A 27,944-nucleotide genomic window follows, 5' to 3' on the forward strand; every position below is an offset into this window, starting at 1 on the left:
GGATGTGCCGCGTGTGCTATATAAAACTGCTACGACATCACCCTAGATTATTTGGATATTCCTGAAAGTCATGTTCTTGTATTGATATACAGACCTCATATGCATATCTAATATTTAGTCTAGTTGTCCAATATTGTCATTTTCAAAATGATTATAAGAGCATTTCCCAGTATTATAATTTCTATTCTTTCAATTACTTCAATCTCTCTTGAAACACCAACTGCTCCACGATGTGCAGTTGAAGGCGCACTATTACCCCGTCCTACCAACGTCTGCAATTACCCAGCATTCAAATCTGCAACCTCAAAACTATCCTCATACTTCAATGCCGCAATATCCGGTGATATATCCGCAGGTTTCAACACTATAAATACTTCTTTCGCCGTAGCATTCGTATCCCTCGACCACTCCAATTCAGCGAATAAGCCAATATACACATACACCCATCTAAGCCCCGCAAACAAAGAAGGAACAAAGGAAATCAACGGCGATTCACAGTTCCTGATCGGTTCAATTTCGAAATTGTTCTCCGATGTGGTATTGTTGAAGGGTGGAGTTGATTTGGACCATAAAGTGACGAAATATTTACCGGAACTGAGGAAGAAGGAGAGTTTGATCAGGTGGGAAGATGTTACGCTAAGGGATCTCGGGGAACATTTGGCCGGAATGGGTCCTAATTGTGAGTTTCTTCTTTCTTCGCTTTAGAGATCCTAGAGATGCCATATGGCTAATATGAAACGACAATTTAAGATGGGTTTCCGGAAATATATGATTTGATACGATTGTATCAACAGCTAGGATTCCCATCGGTTGATAAGAGTGACTTTCCGCCTTGTAACGTGGCAGGATTGAACAAAGCGTGTACTAGACAGCGTGGGTGAAACCGGTTCAGGATTTCATGTCGAATCGTATTAGCTAAACAATAAATTTTTCGGACAGAACTCCTTGAAGGAGTAACAAAAATCCATCCGGTAACTGCAGTTGGTGAAAGAGCTGTATACTCGACCTTGTCTTTTACTTTGATATCGCTAGCGTTACAAAACGCAACAGGGGAGAATTATACGACATTGCTCGATGAGTTAGTCGTCAAGCCGTTGAAGTTGAAGAACACGGGTGCCTCACCCGGTCAAACTGAAAGGGCCGTTATTCCACCAGTCGATAATGGATGGGGGGCTGATTATGGATTTACTGCTCCGTAAGTTCTTCTCTACCTTCCTTGGAGGTTGCAAATACAATCTGTACTGACTAGAATAAAACAGTGGCGGCGGCCTATACTCTTCCATCAACGACCTGTCAGCCCTCGCACTTTCGATCTTGAACAAATCCCTTCTTCCACACTCTACCCTCAGAAAATGGCTAAAACCCACATCCTCAACCCCAAATCTTCAATATTCCGTCGGCCTCCCTTGGGAAATATACAGAACAACAAATCTCACACCCGCACACCCGCATACCATCGATATCTACGCCAAAGATGGGGGTGCATATGGCTATGTCTCCAGGATTGGAATTATTGACCAATATGGTGTGGGATTTGTGGTACTTACAGCGGGAGATACTGAGGCCCTATATCCAATTGCTGAAGCTACGGTTGCTATGTTGATCCCGGCGGTCGAAGAAGCTGCTAGGAGTGAAGCTACTAAGTATACAGGGCTTTTCGGTGGTAACGAGGGCAATGAAGGCGTTTTAGCCAATTTTACCATAGATAACGGACCAGGGGTTAAGCTCGAATCCTTGGTCAGGAATGGATCTGATATACTAGAAGCGATTGCGATAATATGGGAGTCTCAGAAGGTTAGCCTTGGTCCCTTATCTAAGGATTTCAGAATATATCCTATGGAGGTATCGACATCACAAGGGCATAGTAGCCATAGAATTATCAAAGAGGATTGGAGAATCGCGATGGAAGTTACGGGAGAGATTGGAAGTGATAAAAAATCAGAGCTACCAAGTGCGGGAGCTTTTGCGAAGGGATGCAATACTTGGCAGACCTATGATTTATTGCAATACGGGGGTCAGCCAATTGATAGAATTGTCTTTTGGTTGAATGGGACTACAAGGGAGGTAGTAGGGGTTGAAGTGCCCTTCTTGAGGAGTGGGGTTTTGAAGCAGCTAGAGGATGAAGTTTTAGCGAAGATGGAAAGGGCAAATTAGTAGGTATGCCCTACGACTGTATAATTGAGTATATGCAAAGAAAACAAAGTAATACAAAGTCGTTAGAATCAACTATCATTAGATTGGAAAGGAATGCTCTCTATCGTAGACTCCGTGAAACCGAACGCCAAACCCACCATTATAATACATTTACTATTGAAAGAGAGTATTATCTCCCTCCCTTCACTGGCATGGTAAACCCTCTGGTCATGAAGTCCCCGTCTTTTGGCTTCTTGCCATTGGGGTCTTTGTCGTTTGTGAAGAGACTCTTAACGTTATCGCTCATCTCCATCTTACGTCTCTTAGCCCGTTCTTCAACATCGCCAAGGACCTTCGACGCGATATCGCTCACTGTCGATGGTTTCGGTTTCTTTTCTTTCGATTCGCCATTTGATTTTTCTTTCCTTTTGTCGCCGTCCTTCTCCTCCCGTTCCTTATCTTTGTTCTTTCTCTTCTTGCTAGAGCCTTTCTTCAACGAATGGCTTAGCCCTGAAGCTGCTAATCTTTCTCTCCTCTTCTTTAGCGACTCGATATCCTTATCTTCTGTAGGATTAATCTTAACCACTCCATCCTCTTTGTCGAACTTCTCGGAGCAAACCAAACATGTTTCCTCCTTGATCTCCTTGACTGCCGCCTCAGCGAATGCGTGGCCGCATGGTATTAAATAAACGGAATGAGTCCCCGGTCCCAATTCCTTCCTGGTGATAGGGCAGACCCAAACCTCTTTCCTCCCACTGTTCACATTCCCATTCATAATTCCACCGTTGACAACTTCGTCATCTCTATCCTTCTCCTCGCCAGCCTCAAACTTCACGTCCACGATATCCTTCAACCCTTTCACACCAGAGACTTTCATAACTTCTTCTCCATCTCCGAACTTTTCGGGCGTTATTAACCATTCTATTACCGCGTCCTTGTTGAATAATCGGCCGTGGGAGTCTGAGACTACCGGTGACTTCAGAGGTGTTTTTGAGAGAGGACAGAAGGACCAGTGATAAGTCGCATTCTGGGAGGATTGCGAACGGAGTTCGGAGGTTGTCTTGCGACGGGTGGGAGATTTGACGAGTTCTCGACGGGTAGGGATGCTAGAGGTTCAAGAGTTAGTATTGTTGAAGATGAGATTTTGAGCGGAAACTTACCTGCCACCGTCATTACCCATGATTACAAATTATTATGTATAATATTGTGCGAAGTTCAAATTTCGGTGCGATTTGGTGACAATAATATGTGGTCTGCGAAACTATGTGTGATGTTGGGAGGCAGTGGCGATTGAAGCTAAGTGAGCATCGAAAGCTAAAGGAACCAAATGCGACGCGATGTGGCGAATACCAAGCAATCTCACTAGCCACATATCAGGATTCAGATCCTGGTTTATGTGGCGGTGCACGGATATATCAGAAAGAGCCGACACCGAAAAAGCTTCCCCAGATTCGATTCCTGAACTTGAACACACAACCATGTGGCAGCCAGTTGGGACACTAAATTCTCCGGATTCCTCGGTATATGCAGCTGTATAACGGGCGCCGAATTCGGACTTCTCTCTTTTTTTACTTTTTTACTTTTTCCCTTTGGTATAAGTAGTAAATTAAGTACCTCGGGTCTTTGCTTAGTCTCGGCCTTAAGCTTAATATGCTCTCTACATTAAGGTCTTGTGCGCTTCGAAGAGTAGTATTATATAAACCTGGTATGCATTTGTCCCACCATTTCACATTCATGAACTTTTTGATAAAACTTCAGAGCGTTAACTTACCATTCTAGTTCCTTGCGCACAGCAGCTTCCCATAAACAATCTACATACATTATACCCACTATAAAATTAACCCTACGAACAAGAACATACTCCACCAAAATGCAGACGTATCATGCCGTCTCAACCTACCGTGCCTGGCGGTACTCTCTCCCGCCGACGTCTACAGTCGGTGTAGTCCCAACAATGGGTGCCCTTCACGCCGGTCATATATCTCTCGCTCGTGCCGCAGCATCCGAGAATACGCACGTGGTTGTCACTATCTTTCTCAACCCCGCGCAATTCTCACCAACCGAGGATCTAGCTTCGTATCCAAAGACACTAGAGAAGGATTTGGAGAAATTAGAGGAGCTGAATGCTTCGTTACCGGATGATGTTCCCGGGAGGGTTTCTGCTGTATTCGTCCCAACTGTTGCGGAAATGTACCCTGCTGGGATTCCACTGGTGAGAGATCAGCAAGTGGGTACTTTTGTCGAAGTTATTCCGTTATCTGCGAAGCTGGAAGGTGGTACTCGACCACATTTCTTTAGAGGGGTGGCAACGGTTTGTACAAAGCTTTTTAATATTACAAATCCGAATAGAGTATACTTTGGACAGAAGGATGTTCAACAGACGGTTATTATCAGAAGGCTATTATTGGATTTGCTTTTTGACATCGAGTTAAGAGTCATTCCCACAGAAAGAGAAAAAGATGGATTGGCGATGAGTTCTAGGAATGTTTACCTGAAGGGCAGAAGAAGAGAAGTGGCTATTGTTATATACAAAGCCTTAAAGGCAGTAGAAGAGATGTACAACGGCGGAGAGAATAGGGCTAGTGTGTTATTGAAGAAGGCGAGGGAAGTGGTTGATAATGCAGGGAGTGAAGTCAAGCTAGATTATGTGAGTTTGAATGAGCCGCAGTTATTGGAGGAAGTGGATGTTGTGGAGAAGGGTAAAGGGGTGATTCTGAGTGCGGCGATGTGGGTTTTGCCGAGAGAAGAGGAGGAAGGAACTGTCAGGTTGATCGATAATTTGGTTCTGTCGTAGCGATTCAATTCTGAAACTATATGTAGGGCTAGGACCCTCCGAGAATCATCTTCTGGTTATGAAAATCGTAGACACCGGGTGCATATAGAATGAGAAGACCATCTATGATAGTAGCCCTTTCTTTGATTCATGGTTTAATTGAACCCTTTGATGTTCTGCCTCTTTTCTTACACCACTCGCTCCCACCTCTATAGCGAATGTAACCAACCAATCCACTATAATGTATACATGACTCCAAAGGATTTATAACTAATGATCCCCTCAGGCATAACTGAAGAATACCAAAACGTAGCATGTATAGTATACTAGTTAGATCAAGAGCAAAAGGTTTTCATGACGATTACATTGCGTCGTATAAAGACTCTTGATCGACCAAAGGAACCTGGTACCAACGAGACCAAAAGGAACCAATTTCATGTTTCGATTGTACATACATACTTACAAATACATCAACTCTATTTATATCGTTACGATAATAATATGATGATGTTATTTCAATTAAATCATAGTATTTCTCACAATAGTTTGTCTTCCACTTATCATTTTGAACTGAGTAAATCTAACGTCATGAAGAACCGCGAAGATAAACCGAAAGCCGGTAAACTGGCCACGTGGACATATCGCATGGTATATTCTGGAAGCTCGATGTTCGAGGCTTAGATTTCTAGTTTATGCGCCGGGGGCGAGGAAGTGACTTCAAAGTTTTGTTAATACGAGCTCCTAGATGTTTTTATACGGCACAGCATCCTATATGAAGGAAACAAGGCAACAAACCATGAAAAGTAAGTAGGCACAGTCATTTCACTACTCAAGCAGTCATAACGGTAAGTTTCATATCGCTTTTCAGTAGTACAGTTTCTTTGCGTACTCTTGAGAATGTGAAACGTGGCAATTCGACCAATGGGATTGAAATCGCATTCAAACTCCAACTTGCTTGCTCAAACTGCTAATTTGAGCGATCCCGACCAGCCGTTTCAGAGCCTCGACCCGATGTACAACTTTGACGGGAATTCGGGTCGATCGAAACGTCCTAAACATGGGTATAGTTAGTTTAAACGTGAGGGTTAATTTTTAACTACCCTTCCCTGAGACTTTGAGGCTCAAAAAAAAAAAAGCGACAACTATTGTCTGTTGGATGTTCAGGGCAGCTGTACAGCAGTGCAGGTCTATGCGGGGGATAGAAAAAACAAGCATTTTGAAAAGGCTACCATGGCATGACCTGCAGATGGAGTCATATCAGGTACGGATTTTAGCTCCGAAGCGCGAACCTATGTATGTACAGCAGGAGTACATACATCATTCCCTCCATCGATGCCCAAATTCGTCCTGCGAAAATAAAAATAAGAAAAAATAAAATAAAGTAAAGATAAAATAAAGATAAAAATAAGGATGTGGTGGCATCAAATCATCTACGCCACCATCGCATTGGTCATCGCAGTTTTATTGCATGGCAGAGTATGGCATGGCACGGCACTAAGCTTGAGTCGCACGACCCGCCGTAACTTTTATCCGCCACGGGCACGAATAGGACAAAAGAGGACAGCAATGAACCAACAAGTAGTTACAGAGTAAGTTCATCGTCCAAACGGAATAACCAAAATGCCTTGGGGTGGCGGCGGCAAATTCGGGCGGTCGGTTGTCAGAAATAGAGGGAAAGTGTCTGAGAAGAGGCCAGGTTACAAGATCTGGAACAAAGAAATGCGGCGGGAGAACTGAGCGCCAAGACACCCCGCAAAGAGGCCACTTTGCAGGAAGCCAACCTCATTTTCTGTGGATAACTGAGCCAAGAACTTACGAATTTGCCTCGAAATGCGCATGAATGTTGAAAAATGTTGAAAAATAGGCTGTGAAGAAGGCCCCTGTATAATATACTCCGTATGAGTAAGTGAAGGGATTAGAAATCGTGAAAATTGGGGGCGAATCGCTGTGGGGAGTAATATGAGTGGGACTGAGTAAGCTTAAGTGTAGTGCACATGACGGCATCCCTAGATCGATGTAAGTCAGCCAGTAAGTAAGTACCTGGCCAAACTAAGAACCTCCCTCAATTAGTGGGGACAGGCCACCTTGCAGGAAACATACATTTCGAAATGGTGTCTCTATCGATAGAGCCCATTGCAGGACCCCTGCTTAATGAATCGTGTCTGATTGGGCTGCTTTCATGGATGTGTCGTTTCTACTGCGGGCTTCCAGAACGAATTTTTATGCTACGCTGGCCTGTACTGTGTTTTGGTGCTGTGCTCAGGACAGCTAACGACACATAAATAATATTTGGTCGTCCATCCATTCACCCTCTTCCTTTCTTCCTTTCAACCTCATCTTTCATCTCTCTCAACCACTGCCGACATTGCAATTGACCTGTCTGCTTCGAGAGCTCTGGTCATCGCCGTCCTCATCGTAGCTTGTGTCCCACGATTTTAACGAATACCTTTTTCTTCTCTTCTTATTTGTTCCTGCTTCGATAGACTAGATACCCCCCCTCAAAAAAGCCATCATGGCACAGAAAACAGGCTTCTCCGCCTGGAGCACATTGTTCTACCTCTTTTTACTATTTGTCGCTCCTCTGGCATTAATAGGCACTGCTCACGCAGATGCTAACACCAATGATACTGCTGACAGCTATGGAACCGGTAAGAACCCCTCCAAGTGCACCATACCAACCGGCATCGCGATGCCTATCCAAGATACGGTTTGCTAACTGGCTTGCATGATTCCACAGTTATCGGTATCGATTTGGGCACCACATACTCTTGTGTCGGTGTCATGCAGAAGGGTAAAGTCGAAATCATCGCCAACGACCAGGGTAACCGTATCACTCCATCATGGGTCGCCTTCACCGACGACGAAAGATTAGTCGGAGACGCCGCCAAGAATCAAGCCGCCGCTAACCCCAAGCGAACCATCTTCGATATCAAGTAAGTTTCTAATCTCCATGGTAGCATTCATTCTTGATATTCATTGCCTAACGTGAAACCTGCAGGCGTCTCATTGGCCGAAAGTTCAGCGAATCTGATGTCCAGAAGGACATCAAGCACTTCCCATTCGACGTTGTTAACAAGGACGGAAAGCCACATGTCAAGGTCGAAGTCAACGGTGCTGACCGTACTTTCAGCCCTGAGGAGATCTCCGCCATGGTTTTGGGCAAGATGAAGGAAATCGCAGAGAGCTATCTCGGAAAGAAGGTTACCCACGCCGTTGTTACCGTCCCAGCTTACTTCAATGACGCCCAACGTCAAGCCACCAAGGATGCCGGTTCCATTACTGGTATGACCATCCTCCGTGTCGTCAACGAACCCACCGCCGCCGCTATCGCCTATGGTCTTGATAAGAAAGAAGGTGAACGCCAGATCATCGTCTACGATCTCGGTGGTGGTACTTTCGATGTCTCTCTCCTCTCCATTGACCAGGGTGTCTTTGAGGTCCTTGCCACTGCCGGAGATACCCATCTCGGAGGTGAAGATTTCGATTACCGTGTCATCAACCACTTCTCTGCCCAATACAACAAGAAGAACAATGTCGATGTCAAGAAGGATCTTAAGGCCATGGGTAAACTCAAGCGTGAAGTCGAAAAGGCCAAGCGTACTCTCTCTTCCCAGATGTCCACTCGTATCGAAATCGAATCCTTCCACGATGGAAACGACTTCTCTGAGACCCTTACCCGCGCCAAGTTTGAAGAGTTGAACATCGATCTCTTCAAGAAGACCCTCAAGCCAGTTGAACAGGTTCTCAAGGATGCCAAGGTCAAGAAGACTGAGATCGATGATATTGTTCTCGTTGGTGGTTCCACTCGTATTCCAAAGGTTCAGGCCCTCCTTGAGGACTTCTTCAACGGAAAGACCGCTTCCAAGGGAATTAACCCCGATGAGGCTGTTGCCTACGGTGCCGCCGTTCAGGGTGGTGTCTTGTCCAACGAAGCTGGTACTGAAGATCTCGTCCTTATGGACGTCAACGCCCTTACCCTCGGAATTGAGACCACCGGAGGTGTCATGACCACTTTGATCAAGAGAAACACTGTCATCCCAACCCGCAAGTCCCAGATCTTCTCTACTGCCGCTGATAACCAGCCAGTCGTCTTGATCCAAGTTTGTAAGTTCCCCATTACGCTCATAGTTTGGATTTTTCCGTGCACATGATTCTAACATGCATAATAGTCGAGGGTGAACGTTCCATGACCAAGGACAACAACCTTCTCGGAAAGTTCGAGCTTACCGGCATTCCACCAGCACCACGTGGCGTTCCCCAAATTGAAGTCTCCTTCGAGCTCGATGCCAATGGTATCCTCAAGGTTTCCGCCAGCGACAAGGGTACCGGAAAGTCTGAGTCCATCACCATCAAGAACGACAAGGGTCGTTTGAGCCAGGAGGAGATTGACCGCATGATTGAGGAAGCCGAGAAGTTCGCTGAGGAAGATAAGCTCGTCAAGGAGAAGATCGAAGCCCGAAATGGTAAGCACCAATACCAGCTACAATTACAGTAACAAGATAACTAACATGGTTGAATAGGTCTCGAGAACTACGCCTACTCCCTTAAGAACCAGGTCGCCGATGAGGAAGGTCTCGGTGGCAAGGTCGAAGAGGAAGACAAGGAGAAGCTCAACGCCGCTATCAAGGAAGCTACCGAATGGCTCGAGGCTAACGCCGCTACCGCCACCAAGGAAGACTTCGATGAGGCCAAGGAGAAACTCAGCTCCGTCGCTTACCCAATCACCAGCAAACTCTACGGTGGCGCTGGTGGCCCAGGTGGCGCTCCAGCGGACGAGGAACCATTGGGTGGACACGATGAGCTATAAACGAAAGTTGATAGTCATTAAATTGTTATTCTTTGTATATTTGAACAGACAAGCGCCTCTTCCATTATTTTTTACAGCCAGCTGAGGCCGATAAACTTGTTCTTGTTCCAACACTTTTTTTTCAACTTTTTTTTTTTGACATCGTTTACATGGGAATGTGGGTGTTTTTGCTGTCTCTCTGTCTTTTCCTCTTATTGTTGAATTAGATACACTATCCAAAAGTACCTTGTGGATAATTATGGGGCAGTGAAAGAGGGTGGTGGAATAATCGAATCTGATTATTGTCAAAAGAGTCAACCTTTTGTACCACGTATTTAACACGTAGGCGAACCTTGCAAGGCGAACTGGTCTCCAACACCGTCTAAACACGGAGAACAGGCCTTCAATCAGAGTAATGATAAAAACTCCCACTTCGATCCTATATAACTTCCTTAACCCAAATAAACAGATACTGTCCATTTTACATTTGCTTTCCTATGTATTCAATAATAATCTAACCGACATGATAATAAAAAAAGCGTTCAAATACTCAGGGGCCATGTGGACATTCGGAAGCAAGCCAGCGCCACAACAAAACCACAAGATAGTTCGAAGCCCATTTCATATCGCCGAACTTCTTGAGCTTATCCTCATATTCGCTCTAGAAGATGAACCGGTACAAGCAAGATTCCATAAAACCCATCAACTCCGCAAAGTCTCCAAATTTTGGCTTATGACAATCGACTCGTCTTTTATATTAAAAATAAACTTATTTCGCACACCTGTGCGATCGAAGGGCTTAGGCTATGATCCTAAGAAAAGACATGCAGAGTTTTGCGAGCCTTATATATCCCATCTAAAACGGAGTCTAGGGCATATCAGAGAACTAAAGAGGGGTTCGAAAGATACGGAGGAGGATCTTTCAAAATTCCAGAAGGCTTTATTTCCGGTATCAAACAAAAATAGGATCTTTTGGTGGAAGAATTCTGGAAACCCGAAATCATTAATTCCGGATATATGTATAACCCAACCTGCCGTTCGAGTCGCAAATCTACGGTTCGAAGGAACGGGCGACATCGATGGTCTAGATAAACTAGGAGAGTTCGGGAGAATAGAACCCCGTAGCTCCCCTCGTGGCGCCAGAACACTTTTTAGATATGATTTTTATATTAAGAGTCCGGATGGCATCACCGCACGCGACTTAAACACTGGAATACAAAATGCTATTACAACGCTATTTAGCCATTCGGGGAAGACTTCGAATTCAGAGTTAAGAGTACAAAAGATCGAAGTACAGGTCAACCATACCTACCGACGGATCAGGTCATTTGCGGGGAATTGGGGTCTCTTGACAACAAGGACTTTGTGGATTGAGAGAACCATGCAACAGAGAAGTGTGTAAAATCTGTTTTTTTTTTTAATTATTGCCGTCTATATATATTATTATATTACCTGGTTCATCAGGAGACTAACGGTGCAACCTTTTTAATATAGTTCGGAGTCATCCGTGGTACATCTCTGCTGTCAAAATCTGGAAGCGGTTCCGGCATAGTTGGGTGTGTTATGTAGTTATTGCGGTACCGGCTATTACATATTGGACCCTTTTCTACCTCCTCTCGTTCCTTGCTAGCACTATACATGAACTTTATATAGATTTAAGACGGTGGTATTGCTTTAAAACTAGACGGTGGTAGATGGGCCAACTAAATATATTTTAGCAGCTGTCCTACAACTACTTACCTAAGTGGCTACTAGTCAAGACGAGACTAGACTAGGTGCATTAGGTACCTGGGTATATGATATATTCAATGTATGAGATATTCTTCTAGAGTTATTTGGTGGTAAAAACACCCATTGACCATCCTTCGAAATCGCAATAAAAAATAAAATAAAATAAACTTAAAAAAGTGTGTTGTGGGTGGTAGTTCGTGTAACTTTCCTGTTTGGCTCATCCCGAACGCCACGGTGTGGGCCACGACGGGCCTTGAACCCGTCGTGGCTTTGAAGCTGGTTGCATTTACACGGCCAATTTCATGTTTAACGGGCCCCACAGTTGAAATGATATTATTTTTTGCTTCGACTATCTACGAAGGCCGACAAAACAGCTATATAAAGGAGATATCGATGTTGTAGTTTATTAACAACTTCGTGAAATTATATTACCAAAAAACTGTATCTAAATTTAGTGCTCAGATTTTAGTCTAAATTTCCAACATCGAAGCGAAAAAGGGCTCCACTCCAGTACGACCAGCCGACTGCGACCCCAGACTTTCGTTATGCTCGTTTTGTATGCATATGGTCGACGTGACCTGGACTTTTAAATGAATAAAATATTATTATAAGGAATGCAGGCTAATATATTCCGATTAAAAACTCAGCCCTAAACAGGTACACGCTTAAAATTGCCAAAGGAATATCTGTGCATGTTTGCTCATGCGCATACGCGAGTTTCGAGGGGATCCTTCAAACTTCGGTGTGGGACCCGCGCCCATGGGAATTCATTCCACCAGGTCCCCTTTCGTGACGGCTTGGCAAGACATACAGATACAAGAAATACTGCAGCTGGGTTCAAGGCTTTAAACTTCCAAAGTGGTCTCACGGCTTGGGCCTATCTGCGCACGCGCTCGCCCAGTCAGTAAGTGTATGTGAATGAGGCTTGTGGGATTATGTTCACCACAAGCTGAACTGAACCATGTTTATTTGCCACGGTCGAAGATTGCATTTTACTTTAATGATATTCAAGCTACCCGCGAAAAACGCAGATTGTTTCAATGGCATTGAGCACTCTTACAGCTGTTGGATTGTTGGTTAAATTTACACAAGTTATATATATAAAAAAAAAAAATAGTAATGTTTAATTACACCGAAAGGACATTGTTAGGGATATAGATTGCTTTCAAACGTAAAAGTTTAATATGTGTAATAACGCTTAAGGGAATACTAGAATCCAAGTAGGATATCTCGAGGGAAGCTTTTGGGATGGGTATATATACGCCAAGGGGTACCGGCGCGGAATTACAACATTTACATTCCTCACCTGCAGTATTTGTGCACGCACGACACGAAACGGTAAAACTCTATAAGCCAATTGGAACTCAGCTAGAAACGTCCGAACTTCCTAAGTCCCCTAAAAAAAAACTATTTTTTTCTCGAATCGTTTTTCTTTTCTTTTCGCCCTGATTTTCTTGCTCGAATAGCTATTTTGCTTTTCTTCTTCATTCTTGTCCCGTTCCTTACACCATTTACAAAAGAAAAAACAAATAAGATGAAAGAGTCACTTCTTACACAACTAAAGCGGAACCTTTCTAACCGCTCTAGAAAGGGTAAGGAGCCTCACGTGCAACGACCCGAAACTCCCAAATTTTTGGACGTAGACGGAGACGCGAGATCTACTTATTCCGTCGAATCGGATAGCAAATCTTTCTTTTCGTTTAGCTTTGAAAATGCGGAGTCGACGTCGCTTTGTGATTTTGAGACCACCGCGGCTGCAGCAGTGGCCGCGAACGATGGCGCGAAACCAACTAGAAAGTTATCATTCGAAAAGTCTCCTGTAGACGTGGAAGGCTCGCCTCCACCTTATGATGTGGATCAGTTAGAGTGGATTTTGTTTTATCCGCGGGGAGTGGGGAAGCATTTTGTGGGGATGTTGGGGGTTAATGATGTTGTGGCAATGAGCCAGGTTTGTAGGGCTTGGAGAAGGTGGTTGGTTCCTGAGCGAGGTAAGTAACACCAATGAATATTTTTATACTACTTTCACAAATACAGTCTTTATAAAGACTGTTTTACCGAGGTAGTATGGCTGGAAAATTGTACACTAACAATTAACAAAAATGGCTTCTAGACTTCGTAGATGTCGATGTCGAAAAGAGCGATAACCCGCAATGGAACATGTCATCTTTCTTACCTTCTATTAAAACTGGACCACAATGGCATCCACTAGTCCAGGCCGTTATCGCATCCAATCCGCCGTCTCAAGGGACAAGAGACTTCATCGAGCCATTGGGCTTTTATGGAAGATACCACCGACAGAGTATCCTTCACTGGCAGAAATATGAATTTAGTATTCCAAGACTTCTCGGAGTATTCGGGGAGAACTATCTATCTGCTATCACTTCCCTTCATCTCGATGGTGCGGGGTTAGATACTAAGTCGGATTGGCTTCGTTACTGTGCAAACCTAGAGATTTTGAGTATTAGGAGATGTGCGGGTATAACACTTGATCGTTTGGTTGATCTAGTCTTAGGACCTGAAGATGAAAACTCAGCCAGCTCGTCAAAGAAAAAGAAACAAAAATCTGCATACCATACTCCTAGACCTGAAAAATTAAGGGTGGTAAGGTTTTGGGGGATAGATGGAGCTCGACAATTAGCATATCCTCACAATTCAGATCAATACATTTCGGACCGCCACAAATTAGAAAAATACTGCGATAGATTGATGGATAGGTTTGAAACTGATGTTTGGTGGGGGTTTGGTGGAGATATGACGGCGCGTGATTGGAATAAGCGGTATAGATTGCTGATATCGATGGAGGAGAAATGCGGGGTTTGTGGTAAGGCTAGAAAGCATTCTGGGTGGCCGGATGGTGTTTCTTGCGAGAGGTGCTTGGGGTTTAACTGTTGGGGGTGTATGAATATGAAAATTGTGTCGCGAGCTGATGCAAGTAGCGAAGGTAAGCGATTTCCAATAGCGTTGACAATAACTTTCCTTAGCCTTTCTTTAATACTAACATATTTTATTTACGACTACAGACCACGACCTTTCAAATGCCTCGGCGGTAAATATGCTTCGACTTGTCTGCAATCAGGAGGGGATTTGCGGTTGGGAAGCTGGAGAACATCATGTCCACCCCGAATGTATCCCACCGGCGACCTTGCTATGGGGGCATAATGATCCTTTAAAACATGTTTTCGAGTTGTATGCTCACCTACAAAGGAAGTAGTGTTCAGATGTAGTTAGGCTAGAAGTTTAGAAGGATACCAAAGGTCAAATGTTAGAAGCAAATCACGAAATTGAACAGAAGGCCGGGGTTTTACCCTCAACCTACTAAATTTTGACTCCAAGTAAACTTAGAAGAAGAAAATTTAGAAATGATATATATTTAAGCATCTATGACTATCATATGCTGCTGTCCAATATCGATATATCAACCATAGCGAAACCGCGGCATGCGGGAAGAAAGATACCATTTGTTGCATTTTGCGGGAATCTGTGTTGCTGAAATACCTTGCTTCGATTCTTCTGCAGTGTGCATATGCATGCTGGGTTAAAGAAGTGAAACTCCTGCTTGGTTCGTTTCTTTAGGATGTCAACCTGGTCTCTAATTTTAGGCTCCAGGCTTTTTGTATCAAAGCCTGGAGCCCCGCCAGGATTTACTCATATATATTCATTTGGAGATTGACTAAAATATTTGAATCTAGAGAGATAATCGACAGATACGACACAGACACAAATTCACTTGATCGGCTCGAGGTCTTAGAATACGTTCGACGGGGGACTTTCTATAGCAGATCAGAACTGATCGAAACCATCTCAAGAAATACTATGGACCGTCAAACACCCAGTTTCCTGGGTCTCCCACGAGAAATCCGAGATGAAGTCTACAAGTATCTACTCCTGTTCGAGCCTACTCCCAAAACAACCAGCCTGACCCCGCTGGCGCGAGCGATGCTCATGGCGCAACGCGACAAACCCGTGTTCCGTAAACCCGTGTCGGTTCAGAATGCAATTCTCTGCGTGAATAAACAAATTCATGACGAGGCTGCGGAAATATTTTACGGATTTAACACTTTTGCGGTCAGAATCAAGTCGGTAAATCATTCCGGGTTTCAGGATTATCGGCATCCTAGGTTCCAAAGATTTAATCTTATCTATATTGCGCCGTGGGAATCTTTGACTTTCGATTGTAGGGCTAAGAGTCCGTGGGAGGACCCTGCAGGTGAATGGGGCCACGGCTTGGGTATAAGGCGGTCAGAGGGTACAATATTACCATTTGAATCTGAAAACGAAGGGTATGTTCGGCGCTTTTTGTAGCAACCATTTTGTCGTGCAGTTTGATACTCCTTTGTTTGAGCATGAGCTAGACTTTGGTATATGAATGTTAATTAGTTACTCTAGTGGCACTAGTGTGCGTACTAATATCCCATGGGGATACAGTTATTCCGAAACAATAGACGATTCTTTTGAGAAACACATCCATCCCATCAAATTACTGAACGCATATGAAGCAAGAACTCTGACATTACCAGCAATTCGGTATCGGCATTTGATTCGACACATCGAGCTTGATATCGAGTTACAATTTCCCCAGTTAGAAGCATCCAACGAATTATGCTATAGTACCGAATATCTACGGCTGATGCTACTCCCTGCATTGAATCGACTGGAAAACTCTCTAGAGGACAGAGGGGGAAATGTGGAAGTAGAGGTCAAAGTTTCAGGGTTAATCTTCGAAGTAGATTGGGAGAAAGGAGCAGCATCGTTTCTCCGAGCAGAGGACTCGGAGCGCGCGTTCCATATAAAAAAGCAACTGGAAAAGAAGATGTATACGACTCTTTGTCGATTTTTATGGCCTTTAACGACGATGCGGTGGAAATCTAGTCCGATTAGCACTCAACTAGATTCGCAATACCCGGGCGTTATAGAGAAGGAATTTGAACGATGCAGAACTTTCAGAGGGCAATTTGATGGAAATCTCGAGCAAAACCTCAAAACTCATGAGATCCCAGAAGAGATTGTAAGTGTATATGTAGGTCATGTGTGGGCACTCGTTGGAGGAAGGTTGGGTGTATTGGCCACCGATTGGTGTATCCGTGTAGGCCTAGTGCCAGATGTTGTAATATTTGAACCAGAAAACGAAACTGTATATAGGGAGCTTGGCCTTTTGGGATAGCGTGGGTGTGGTATGGAGCATGGATGCATGTATACATATCTATTGGTGGCACACTTCAAAATTTTATAGTTCTAGAGATTTATTGCTAAGAGTCATTTGATTTTCTTGCGAATCAATGTTCACTCTCAGAATGTATGCGCATGTATATCTTGTCTTCTTAAGTTCGTGGCATTTCTTACTCCGAATCTTTAGCATTTGAGATTTTGGAAGACACTCAATATTGCAATATGGCAATCACGTTACTCCTCACACCCTTAAAATATCTAGCTTACCCTCGGTATATCCGCATGCTAAATCATGCATGCAGATATCGAAGCACGCATTTTCGGAAGGGCTCAGCCCATGCCCGGACTTTGAGCAGTGATATATTTGCAAATTCTCAGTGTATTCCAATGCCATTCGAATATCATTAGGATGGGGGTAGCCAAATTAATATTGGGATATCATCGATATCGATAGCCATAGCTTAGTTATAAGTTGTTGTTACACAGGCTTGAAGCGCAAGCGCCCACTTGAGATTACGCACAAGTTATTTCCACTCGAGCACTCTCGCCCAAACAGATAATATAACATTCGCACTTCCCGTGCGGCTAAGGCCTTTTAACTGCCGAACATCTGCACTTGATAAAGGTGAGTATAAGGTATAACTACTATCTAAGTATGTTTCCCAGCGTCCTGATGCATGATGAATATGCATATGTTTCAACTGACAGTGGATGTTTGGTTTCACCATTGATTTGACCGCCTAGCGCGATCTCGAGAGATAGATGAATCAAATCTTTCTCATATCGAGCAATTTTTGCATAATCATGCGAGAAGCTATAGCTATAGATGCTGACTATATAGTGGCACCCTAGTTGTCTCAGCTGAGCAAGGGCCAAGATTCGGATGCCAATTGCCCTTCGAAGTAAGCGTGTCCGTGATCCATTTCAGGGAACTCCTCAAGGAACTTTCCGAGAAGCATGCGGGGAGGAGTCAATGTGGCATTGCAGAAGCAATTTTTTGATTCGATCCTCATGCATAAAATTAAGTCAACTTGGAGTTTCCCACTGTTCTTATCATCCACTTCATGATCCCAAATTTAAATATTTGCATCTTACTGGGATTCTTCGCCGTCGGCGAACCTTAAGCTCAGTGCATGCATCGCTGTTGGCTGCAGGGACCGGGGTTTCCGGTTAGCGGTACAGGGGTCACCGGGTGGGCCACAACCCGAAAATACCAACAACTTGGGTAGCCTGGGATATCTTTCAAGATGGATATCTCAAAAATTCAAGAAGCGATATAGTGAGGTGATAATTGATGATGAAGCTGTATAATCGGGCATTACAAGGGATTAAATTGCCCGACAAGCGGGTTCAATGCCTGTTGTTTTGATTAACCCTGCTAACGTTATCTTGGAAGCATAACCTTCATTATTTGTTTTTTCGTCCACGGATTGCCAACATTGCATAGCTGGTCTATATATTGGAGGTCTTGACCAAACCTCAACCGTGAAGAAATCTCAAATATATATCCATTTCCTCTAGCAGTCCGTCTAAAACGAAGGAGGTATTACCTCATCCTATCGGTTCTATATTCACAAGCCGAGAGTAATCATTATCTAGAGGCTCCCCTATATATTCTCGACATGAGGATTCTTTCACTTCTTTCTATAAGTGCCCTGATTTCTCTCGGGGCAGCACTGGGCGACTATGAACCGTTTGAATACAAGAATCAATTCGAACTTCCAGGTGGCCAATCCAATGCATCAATCGACGAGCCGGTCAGGACACCCTTAAAGTTTAGAAACTTCTATTCCGACTTCAAAGTAAGGCTGGAGGACATCTCGACAACAGTATGTAACCTGAGCTTGTCCGCCTATGATGGCAACCGAGCCGCCCGCGAGACTTTAGGGCCTGTGAGGAACTACTGCTGGACGCACGCCAATTGTATACTAGCGACGTTGGACGAAAGAACGAAGGCTTCGTTCGCGGGAACAACTATCCTCCTTGGCCTGGCGCCAACGACATTATCGGTCTTGGGACCATCGGTTGCAGAGATGGCGTTGCTCTCGATTCATCGGCCGTTCATTACGCTACTCGTATCTCTCGGGGCACCTGCGGTTTTCCCTGGCCGATTCTTGCAGTGGGAGGATCCTCTTCGAGCCAATGAACCTGCTGTTGGGGCATTCCTCGTCCGACCTTTGCGGTCACCGTGGAAATGGATTATTTTGTTCCTTCAGTATGGCTTTGCAGCAGGCGCCGTTACCAATGTCTTCCATGCGGCGTGGAGGATCGGCACACGTAGTATCATCTCTTGGGCATGTCCTACAAATTATTGGCCGGTGATGTGGGTTCTTATGTCGTTGCTCATCCATTTCTGTGCTATTCTCTCCTTAAGAACCGCCATTACCAAAAAAACAGAATTTGGCCAACCAAGAAATGTGGAAGTCGAACTCCCACAATCAGTCGATGAGAATGGACAACCGATTAAAAAAAGGAGTTTCCCCGGAGCATGGATCTTTTTGAGCGAATTCACTCTCTCGGCGAATAGTGAATGGCAAGTTAGCGATCTTTACAACATTCAACTCGGGCCGTTCCCCGTAATGTTGCAGTATCTCGGTGCATTCTTGTCCGTGTTATACTTAGTCTTCGGAACATTGATTTTTTCGAGTTTGTTGTTTATTGGGCTTTCGGAGGCCGTTCAATTGATTATGAGACTTATTGCGAGCGCTGCAATTTGTCGAATTTTGGTACAGTTTGAAGTCGGTGGTATGATTCAAGTTGATGAGAGGAGGGTTTATAAAGGGTTTGTGCAGGCGCCACTCGAGGGATCTGGAAAGGAAGAGTGAATTTTTTTGTATTAGCATCTCATGTTGAAGCCATAGTATTCCTCGAAAATAATATTTTTATTTAATATCGCCGGGATTATTCTCAGAGCGCACATAAGTAATCGAGTTTCAAGCCATTAATACCGTACTGTACGAAGTGGGTAATATGAAAAACTTCAAGTTCTGTGTGATACGCTAGTCCTGAGGCTTAGCTCACTTTGGGTAGCCCAGATTGGAGGCCATTAAACGGATGAAAACAAGGTATAGCAGCCATGAAAGCTATGAGAAACTTACAAGAGTTCTTCTATCCGGTGGCTTTCTTGCAGTTGCTGCAAAGCTGGGGGTCATCGAGTGGGGACGCGCAACAGATCAGCCCAGCCCCGCAAGTTGGACACAACATCGCATCATAGGTACAAATATAAACTCCGCAGCCAGGACATATCCTCTGGCTCCTTTTGTCGTCAGGGGCCAAAGTACTCGTAAATGGAACACAAGATGGGTGGAAATAGTGGACCCTAGTCCTCCAGCGGCAACGGGCAGGGTTGTTGCAGAGGACTGTGAGCATATTATCGTGTAAGGTGTGATCATTGTGTGGATCTATGATATTTCAGGTGTAAGTCAAGCATATGTGGCAGCGGAAGAATAGGTTGAGCGAACATACCGTCGTTAGTCACTGTCTTGAGCTTTAGACATTGGTCACAGAAATAAACCAAACATCGTTCACAAGTATTTGGCAAGTCGCAATGAAGGCACTTTGCCTTTTGAGTCTTTCTACATATCCCACAGATATGTGTACCCGCATCCAATATCCGTTTTACCCTCCAACCATCCCCGGAGTGAGGCACCCCAGGACACCATTCTAAATCAGTTTTGTAATTTTGCATGAGTTTATCGCATTTTTCGTAATATTTTTTTCTTCTACTCCCTTCATTTCTAATACTCCACACCCCAAATACGCCCCATAGCTTCAAGGTGTGAAATTTTGGTGGTATACTATATTTGATCCAATCTTCATAATCATCATCATCATCATCAGACCAATTGTTGTTAGTTTTCCCTGCCAAAAATATCCTGGAGACGTCATTAATATTGATAGAAGTGCACCATCTTAAACTCAAGACAACTAGATTTTCGCATTTAAGGACCCAGGCGAGTTTAACTTCTTCAGTTGAGGAATATCTGATCCTTGCACCGTCCAGATATATTCTTGTTATTGCTTGCAAGTAGTTGTTCCCAAAACTTTTCTTGAATAGGCGTAAATTAATTCCACTATCGACATAGGCAAAGTCACGATGACGATTTGAATCGCCTCCAGAGTATAGATGACCTCTCATCCCCCTATATATAAAACAGTGTTTTTCTTGTTGGGCGGTAAGTGTGGGAACAGCGAGGGTTCTGACGAGAGGATGCCATTCCACCTTGCTTTCTGGGGTTTTCAGGAAATCTAGGGAAATATTAGAGACTCTTTTCTCTCTTCATTATTATTAGAGGGCATGGAATACTTGGAATGAGATATGCCCTCCATGTTCGGCAAACCTGGCTGAGGTGTATCACATCGATACTGCTGAATTGTGATTGGAAAATAGATGTGACCGGAGAAGGAGCAAATATGATCCATTCTAACAACCTTTGTGCCTTCGTCGATGGCATCGCCTTTGTTTCAAGGGGTTCCATTATGGATAGAGCCTTCTAGCTTCTCATGGACGTGCAGTCGTCGTAGTCGTACGCATCCATATTTGCACCCTACGTGCTCACAGCTGCCTTAATGTCGCGTCGGTATCCCCACTTGAGGTTAAACTGTCGAGCTTGCTAGATCCCGGAAGAAAGCCAGGCTTCCTACTGTGCTGAAAGAAACCAAATTGCCATAGTGTTTGAATCCTTTGAATAGAAGCCTTTCTTTTAAATTTCTGCGCACCAGAATCGAATCGAGATCATGCCTCGGGAGGAGCTAAATATATACCCCTGTCGCGGAAACACTCCAGCTTAAAAGTCAAGCGAGGCTGCGAATCGGGGACAAATCAGCCCGTTCAAGAAACAATCCCGGCCAGCCGGGGGCCTTTTCTTGGTCGACGTATGGCACCTGCGACTGGTTAGCTCCATGCATGGAAAATCAGGGCATCGGCCTGGAATTCGGTACCTATCACAAGGCCACCAAGATGACCGTTTGACCAAAACATTCTGGCCGATACTTGGCAGGCGAGCCCTCCATCAGCTGCCTCGAACTCGATATCCCTTTTGGATCGCTTCCTTCATGATCCTGATTTCTTAAAGTATAAGTCCCGCTGAAATCCCGAAGCATCAATTCTCTCAAAGTTTAGTTCTCAGGTGTCCTTTGTCCAGCGGAGGAACAGCAGGAGATCCTCGCTTGGACCATCCAACACGGCTGCCCCTCAATCCAACCCCGCCAGCTTCAGCTTCACCACCACCGTCGCCCGTCCTCGAAACTCTCCCAACTTCCCCCAACCACTGTCTTCGATCGCCTTGTAATAAATATGTTCGCCTCGGTGGGTGCTCTCACATTAGCTGATTTCCGCCGTGTAATGTAGCCTTCTAACACCTAGCCCGTCGTAGAAAAAACCATACACGGCCGTCTCGGTCCAAATCGAACATCTGACAACGGAAGCTTACGAAGAAAACGACCTCGCCGGCATTCCAGAGCTTATCGAAGCTGTCAGATTACAGGATACAGGTCCCCAAGAGGCATCTAGAGCTCTACGGAAGAAGCTGTATGTCTTTTCTTGCCCTGATGACTCAATCACATGTCATAATACTTTGTCTGTGGTTTTCGAAACGTGGGGGGCGCTAATACCTAGAACTGGCGATAATATAGGAAATACGGCAATTTCCACCGACAAATAAGATCTTTGACGGTATGATGGTACATCTTAAAAGTTTAGAAAGGAAGACAGGCTCTGATATACTGTTTCGTTGTAGATTCTCGATGCCTTGGTCGAAAACGCAGGAAAGCGATTCCAACGTAGCTTCGCTGACGAACCCCTCCTCGAACGTCTCAGGATCATAGCTTCCGACTCCCTCACCGATCCAGATGTCAAGAAGAAGGCACAAATACTTTTCGCTCAATGGCATAACGCCTACAAGGATACTCCCGGAATGACTGGTGTCGCGAGCCTCTACCGTCAAGTGCCTACCAGACCACGTCCAAGGCCACAGCCGAGACCGGTGTCGCCGGAGGATGAGGATGCTCCAACTCCATCAGCTGGATCGAGATCCGGTCCAACAAGTCCTAACAGATCATCACAAGTTGGCCCGTCACACTCGCGTAACAGTTCGAGTTCGAAACCGACGCATGCGCCAATTACTCTAGGACCCTCTGACTCGCCAATTGCTACATTTAAACAACCTAAAGACAAATCTTCGAAATCTTCAAAGTCCTCAGGTCAAAAGCGGCCGCCATTCAATCTTGAGAAGGAAAAGCCAACCATGATTCAAAATATTGCTACCGCCTCAATTGCTTCAACGAATCTCAAAAACGCGCTTAAACTCATTAACAGAGAAAAGGAAAGAGTTAGCGACAATCCAGAGGTTATGAAGAGATTCGAAGCCTGCAAAATGCTTCGAAGGCAAATTTTACGATATATTCAGCACGTAGAGTCCGAACAGTGGTTGGGTGGACTCATTCACGCCAACGAAGAGTTAGTTGAGGCATTGACGCTGTTTGAAGTTTTGGATAAACCTCCTGGTGAAGACTCCGATAGCGAAGGGGAATGGGAGAAAGTGCCAAAAGATCTCGGCGTTGACGACACAGCTGGGAGGATGGGTAAGTTAAAGATTGCGGGGGGGTCGATGCAGCCTGGACAAGTTCCAGCCAAGAAAAGGGATTATGATAGTGATGAACTAGAGGATGCCAGCGATGATGAGGAAGTGGAGCCGGAAGATCCGAATGACCCGTTTGGAGATAGCCATGCTTTGAAGACTCCTGCTAGAGAAAAGGCAGAGCCCCGCTGGTAAGAAGTTCTTTTCTCCTTTTACAGTACCCCATGGGACTAATAAGATGGTTTATAGGGCTGAGATCTAAAATTCGATCCACGATTTTCGTGTAGTATCTCCAACGCTTTAATTGTCTCGTAACTTAGCTGTATTTAGAAACAGATGCACAGTGAGCAGGTCCCTACCTCTTGGTTCTGGTAACCCTGACGCCTTGGAGTTTATTGTTTACCCTTTTCCTTTCTTAATACTCTGCTCGTTGTTAAGAATGATGCGAGATGTTCAACTCGAATTTTAACCATCCTGAGTTTTTAAAACGTATTCACTGGATAAGTCTATATGCAAAGGACTAGGGATTAGGGAGGTTCATGACGAAAAGGCCCCCTCTTCTAGTAAATTGTTTATAATGTTATACATCTCGACTAAATTTGAGGAGAAGGATGAAAAGATCATCAAATACATTCAAGGCCAACACCAATAAAGTTTCAGCGAAGATTTTCCCCGGTTATGTGGCACCAACGTCTCCAAAACCCTGGCGGATACTGCGTATGCGACTTTTAGTTAATATTGCATAGGCCAAAACAAATTTCATATTAAAATTACTAGTTTGCCCCCTTCGCTATGCAAATGAAATGGCATTGGTCGAATTAGTTTAAAATTTAATATTCTGTATGTCCAGGTCCTCTCAAAAGAAGGGCAACGGTTGATCATCGATGCCTTCCGATAGAGCAGCCCCTAGCGTAAGTGTCCTCTAAATACTTTAGAGAGCTAGATCTTGGTTCTAGTTCTCGGTTTCTAACCATTTTGTCTCCAAAAAGTCTATGATATCCTGATCGCTGCACTTCAATGCGTTTTCCTTGTATTCTTCCACTTGGCTTCTAGTGTAGTGCTGCACTTTGAAGAGCCATATCACCGAAGCTATTTGTTTGTGCCTGATAGCTTCATGCATGAGATCAAGGGTATAACGCTTGCAGGGGCATAACTGCCGCAGATCGTCTTCAGTGACCCTGTTTTCCCATAATTCTAAGTATCCGATGTCCCCGCGTATAATCGCCTCGCGAAGGAATTCTAGGCTAATACATGATAGCATTCTGTTGCAGCGTCCGGTGATATCAACAAGCTCGTTGCATAGTTTGCTCAATTCTTTGAGTATCAGTCTAACGGTACCTCGGTAGCCACGGGCCCTCGCAATCAGGATCGGATTATCGTCAGCCAGGTCAAAATGGGCTAATGCTTCAGCTGTCAAAGCGGCCCGACCCCGGATTCTCGGTAGCTCTAAACCTGCATGATTTGCAGGCCATATGTCATCCGCAAAACAAGACCAACAGTCCTGAATCTTTAAATACGCTAGGAAGGTGTCCCGGTCACCCACCAGATATCTGATTAACTCCTGGTTCATACGACCAACAGCCAATGCAAAAGACAGCCGGAAGGCCTTCGTATCCCTGATCCCAGGGGTACAGAATAAAGCCTTGAAAATATGATTGTTCCCGCCATCAATAGCCTGCCGCAGTAACAGTAAGTGTTTATTGGCTTTTATTCCTAATCCGCTGGGCATAACCGCGAGATGCACCTTCAGGAGAATATTAAAGACTTCTAGGTGACCAATTCTCGCTGCCATGCTGAGCAAGTAATTTTCGCTTCCTTGATAACAGTTCGTACCATAAATCTTGTGCGCGACATGGTAATAAATGAGCTCGGTGGGGTTTTCTTCGTTCAAGGCTAGATTTAGGGTGCCCCTAATACTCCGAATGCCTGTTCGGAAGGTTATTGGAGGGTCTTCCAAGATATAGCGGAGAACCTCCAAGCTACTTCTTTGAATTGCGTAGCTTAGTACCATTCCTACATCTCCTGTGGCATCTTTTGGAATATTGATAGCCCGAAATCCATGAGCTGACAATAGTAGGGTTGCCTGCAAAGGCGGCCTAGATTTGAAAAATAGAACTGCGAATAATGGCGCGTTATCATTTTCGCAAGCCCAGAGAAGGAGGTCATTAGCATCCGGTTTCTCAAGCCCCTTTATCCTAGGCATATATGGGAAAGGGAGGTTCAACTCGTCTAAAAGGGTCTCGAGATGTTGCGCCCGAGATGTTAATTCGCTCGCGCTCCCGTCTCCAAAATGATGAAGCCAATATTCCGTTACATAATTGAGGCAAGGAAATCTCGGTTGGGCCTGAGCTTCGACACTAGGACCCGTAGTGGCATGGAAGGGACGAACAAGTTCGGTAGCATGTCCAATATCTGGCTGATGCTGGTTGCCCAAAACCATTTCAAGAGTGAAGCGACAAATTGGTTCAAGGAGGCGTAGTTTCCCTGCTCATTAATTACCACAAGGCCCCCACAGTTTTGAAGTATCCTTTCTGGGTCTTCGTTATAACGATTACTAATCTGATCATGCCGTGTGTCCCCAATTCGAATTGCTATGGCGTCCCTAAGTTCGGGCAAAGTAAGCGGCCGGCGACATTTTGATAACCAGTTGAATACCATGACTGCCTCATCTTCGTCTCGTTCTTCCTGTATCCTATGCAGAATCCGTGCGTAAGTCTCATGAAGACCTCGTGGAAGGTCACTGAGAAGGTGATAGATTTTGTCTTTGTTTCCCGCTCTACGAATATCTTGGATTTGAAAGTAGACCCATAAGAACCTAGCGACCAGATCTCGCATGTGTTTAGTGAGCGGCTTCTACAAGTTTATTTCAAACACATAAAAACACCCCAGGGAAGGAGACTAACATTCCATTTGCACCCTTAAGGAGAGCCTGTTTGATATCTTGATTTATTTGTGGGGAGTAAACCTCAAGGTTGGGACATTTGGATTCGAGTTCGTGAGATATGTAGGCCTCGAGGTCAGGGCGGCTTGCCGCGCTTGAGATGGAAATTCTGTAAGATATTGGTAAAGCTCTCGGAATCTCGATATCAGGCCGACTGGAAAGTATAAATTTCGTCTGCTGTAGATTCCTAGCCAAAAATCGTTTCAGAAATGCAATTAGGTCCAGTCGTTCCTCTTCAGGGCACTCATCTATCCCATCAATAAGGATATAGAGTGTGCCAAGTTTCTGCGCAAATTGAGAAAAGAAGGCCTCGATCTTGTAGGCATCTGGTAGGAACTGCGAGTCAAGATAGGAAGTCTCAAGCTCCGCTTGCGCCTGGTTTGATAGTGTTGTATTTAGGATCACGGCCTGTTTGAGTAAGCTGGATAAAATGTTTCGGTATCTGAGGGTCTCCGGGGTGTGAAAATCGCAAAAGAAGTAGATTATCGACGTTTTTTTGTTTTTGTGAAGGGTATATAAATGTTCGATAACTGAGGTTGCTAAGATTGATTTTCCAGATCCAGCTGTACATAGTTGTTCCCATTAGCGTCGAGGTAATTCCTCACAAATCATTAATATATCTTCCTCAGCTCTACCGATTTTAGAAGATAGGTTCAGAACATACGTATGCCATTATACCATAATGCCGAGGAATCAAGCGCCGCGTCCCAATTTTTGAATTCAGGCAACTGAAAAAACCATTTTCCTGTCTCGGGATGCCGTCTACCGCGAGCATTGCTGAAAGAGCGTCTATGGTCCAATCCAGAAATCCTTTCTAGAATTCTACTAAGTTTTCTTTCTGGTAGATTGCCGTTAGAAACTTTTTTGATTCAAACGTGATGGGCTCTAGGAATGTACTTTTGGCCGCTAAATCCTGTTTTAGTTGCCACTCCTTATTTCGTGTCCATTGGTTAACCTCGAACTCTCGATGAGTATATCCACGATTTTGGTAGATCAGAGTACATTGCGCCGCCTGATGAGCCGCAAGTTCAGATGCAATCAAGACCTCGTCATCAATCATATGCCTTTGTTCTTCCAGCTGTCCTTCAAGATCTGCAAACTGAACTTTGAATGGTTTCCAGATTGACTTGACAAACTGCTTGAGGCCTGGAAATACCTTATTAGTGTCCCTTAGCCGAGGTCTATATTGTATTCATTTGGGTTCACTTGCCTGGCTGCCCCAAGAATATAAATGCCTCGACACAAAACTCTACTATAATAGCGTAGAATCCGAGTATGGCATCTTGCAACTTCTGGGAATTCTGAAATAGCTTTCCGATTCTCTCAATTCTCGGACAGTGGTGTTGCAATTTCACGATCATATCGGATATCTTTATGAAGTAGTCAAAGTAGTTGGAGGAAATCTATACATCGAGTGTAATCAGTTGACATAAACATCCAATAAATCTAGCATTTGGCAAATATTAGTCAACTACCTGAAGTACTAGTTTTACCGTTCCCCAGACATGTGCCGCAATTGTCGGGTCGCTTTGAATATAAACCCCGATTACATCACCAAGACTTTGTATAAATAGGAGGAATGGCTGAAGCTTCTCTCCGAGACGTTTCCGACGCAAGTTCGAATCGCTATCAAATTTCGCGCAGAACTGTGTTACGGCTGTAACATCGGGCTGAGAAATTTGATTTAGAGTCGTTTGATCGGCCGGGTCGAGTTGCGTAAGGAAGTTGGCAAGCGCAGTAGTCAACCGCTGCTGGCCAGGTGTATTGCTGCCGGTTGGTCCTGCGATTATCTGCTGGCTCATGGTTCGTGATTCCCGTGTCGACGTGTCGATAATA

The 27,944-nt window shown here is 44.5% G+C and overlaps 10 protein-coding genes across 10 annotated transcripts; 8 read left to right on the plus strand and 2 right to left on the minus strand.

Moving 5' to 3' along the window:
* Positions 1-147: 147 nt before the first annotated feature.
* AOL_s00210g334 (uncharacterized protein) lies at positions 148-2,154 on the plus strand (the record flags this gene model as incomplete). The annotated part of the gene is made up of 4 exons (XM_011129135.1): positions 148-679; positions 751-873; positions 940-1,195; positions 1,260-2,154. 4 exons carry the CDS (start codon positions 148-150, stop codon positions 2,152-2,154), a joined length of 1,806 nt encoding a protein of 601 aa, XP_011127437.1.
* Positions 2,155-2,323: 169 nt separating this feature from the next.
* Positions 2,324-3,313, minus strand: AOL_s00210g335 (uncharacterized protein; the record flags this gene model as incomplete). Its single annotated transcript, XM_011129136.1, has 2 exons — positions 2,324-3,239; positions 3,294-3,313. The coding sequence occupies 2 exons, from the start codon at positions 3,311-3,313 to the stop codon at positions 2,324-2,326; spliced, it is 936 nt and encodes a 311-aa protein (XP_011127438.1).
* Positions 3,314-4,003: 690 nt separating this feature from the next.
* Positions 4,004-4,927, plus strand: AOL_s00210g336 (uncharacterized protein; the record flags this gene model as incomplete). Its single annotated transcript, XM_011129137.1, has 1 exon — positions 4,004-4,927. One exon carries the CDS (start codon positions 4,004-4,006, stop codon positions 4,925-4,927), a length of 924 nt encoding a protein of 307 aa, XP_011127439.1.
* A 2,491-nt stretch (positions 4,928-7,418) lies between these two features.
* On the plus strand, positions 7,419-9,713 carry AOL_s00210g337 (uncharacterized protein; the record flags this gene model as incomplete). The annotated part of the gene is made up of 5 exons (XM_011129138.1): positions 7,419-7,554; positions 7,644-7,839; positions 7,905-9,010; positions 9,076-9,369; positions 9,427-9,713. The coding sequence occupies 5 exons, from the start codon at positions 7,419-7,421 to the stop codon at positions 9,711-9,713; spliced, it is 2,019 nt and encodes a 672-aa protein (XP_011127440.1).
* A 3,244-nt stretch (positions 9,714-12,957) lies between these two features.
* Positions 12,958-14,634, plus strand: AOL_s00210g338 (uncharacterized protein; the record flags this gene model as incomplete). Its single annotated transcript, XM_011129139.1, has 3 exons — positions 12,958-13,411; positions 13,534-14,364; positions 14,444-14,634. 3 exons carry the CDS (start codon positions 12,958-12,960, stop codon positions 14,632-14,634), a joined length of 1,476 nt encoding a protein of 491 aa, XP_011127441.1.
* A 602-nt stretch (positions 14,635-15,236) lies between these two features.
* On the plus strand, positions 15,237-15,725 carry AOL_s00210g339 (uncharacterized protein; the record flags this gene model as incomplete). Its single annotated transcript, XM_011129140.1, has 1 exon — positions 15,237-15,725. One exon carries the CDS (start codon positions 15,237-15,239, stop codon positions 15,723-15,725), a length of 489 nt encoding a protein of 162 aa, XP_011127442.1.
* Positions 15,726-16,275: 550 nt separating this feature from the next.
* AOL_s00210g340 (uncharacterized protein) lies at positions 16,276-16,516 on the plus strand (the record flags this gene model as incomplete). Its single annotated transcript, XM_011129141.1, has 2 exons — positions 16,276-16,428; positions 16,511-16,516. 2 exons carry the CDS (start codon positions 16,276-16,278, stop codon positions 16,514-16,516), a joined length of 159 nt encoding a protein of 52 aa, XP_011127443.1.
* Positions 16,517-18,211: 1,695 nt separating this feature from the next.
* AOL_s00210g341 (uncharacterized protein) lies at positions 18,212-19,414 on the plus strand (the record flags this gene model as incomplete). The annotated part of the gene is made up of 1 exon (XM_011129142.1): positions 18,212-19,414. One exon carries the CDS (start codon positions 18,212-18,214, stop codon positions 19,412-19,414), a length of 1,203 nt encoding a protein of 400 aa, XP_011127444.1.
* Positions 19,415-21,885: 2,471 nt separating this feature from the next.
* Positions 21,886-23,429, plus strand: AOL_s00210g342 (uncharacterized protein; the record flags this gene model as incomplete). The annotated part of the gene is made up of 5 exons (XM_011129143.1): positions 21,886-21,897; positions 21,965-22,119; positions 22,224-22,263; positions 22,328-23,358; positions 23,417-23,429. 5 exons carry the CDS (start codon positions 21,886-21,888, stop codon positions 23,427-23,429), a joined length of 1,251 nt encoding a protein of 416 aa, XP_011127445.1.
* Positions 23,430-24,119: 690 nt separating this feature from the next.
* Positions 24,120-27,910, minus strand: AOL_s00210g343 (uncharacterized protein; the record flags this gene model as incomplete). Its single annotated transcript, XM_011129144.1, has 7 exons — positions 24,120-25,651; positions 25,723-25,982; positions 26,071-26,671; positions 26,773-26,946; positions 27,006-27,254; positions 27,352-27,511; positions 27,584-27,910. The coding sequence occupies 7 exons, from the start codon at positions 27,908-27,910 to the stop codon at positions 24,120-24,122; spliced, it is 3,303 nt and encodes a 1,100-aa protein (XP_011127446.1).
* Positions 27,911-27,944: the final 34 nt, after the last annotated feature.

This window comes from Orbilia oligospora (genome assembly GCF_000225545.1).
Source record: "Orbilia oligospora ATCC 24927 unplaced genomic scaffold scaffold00210, whole genome shotgun sequence".
Lineage (NCBI taxonomy): Eukaryota > Fungi > Ascomycota > Orbiliomycetes > Orbiliales > Orbiliaceae > Orbilia > Orbilia oligospora.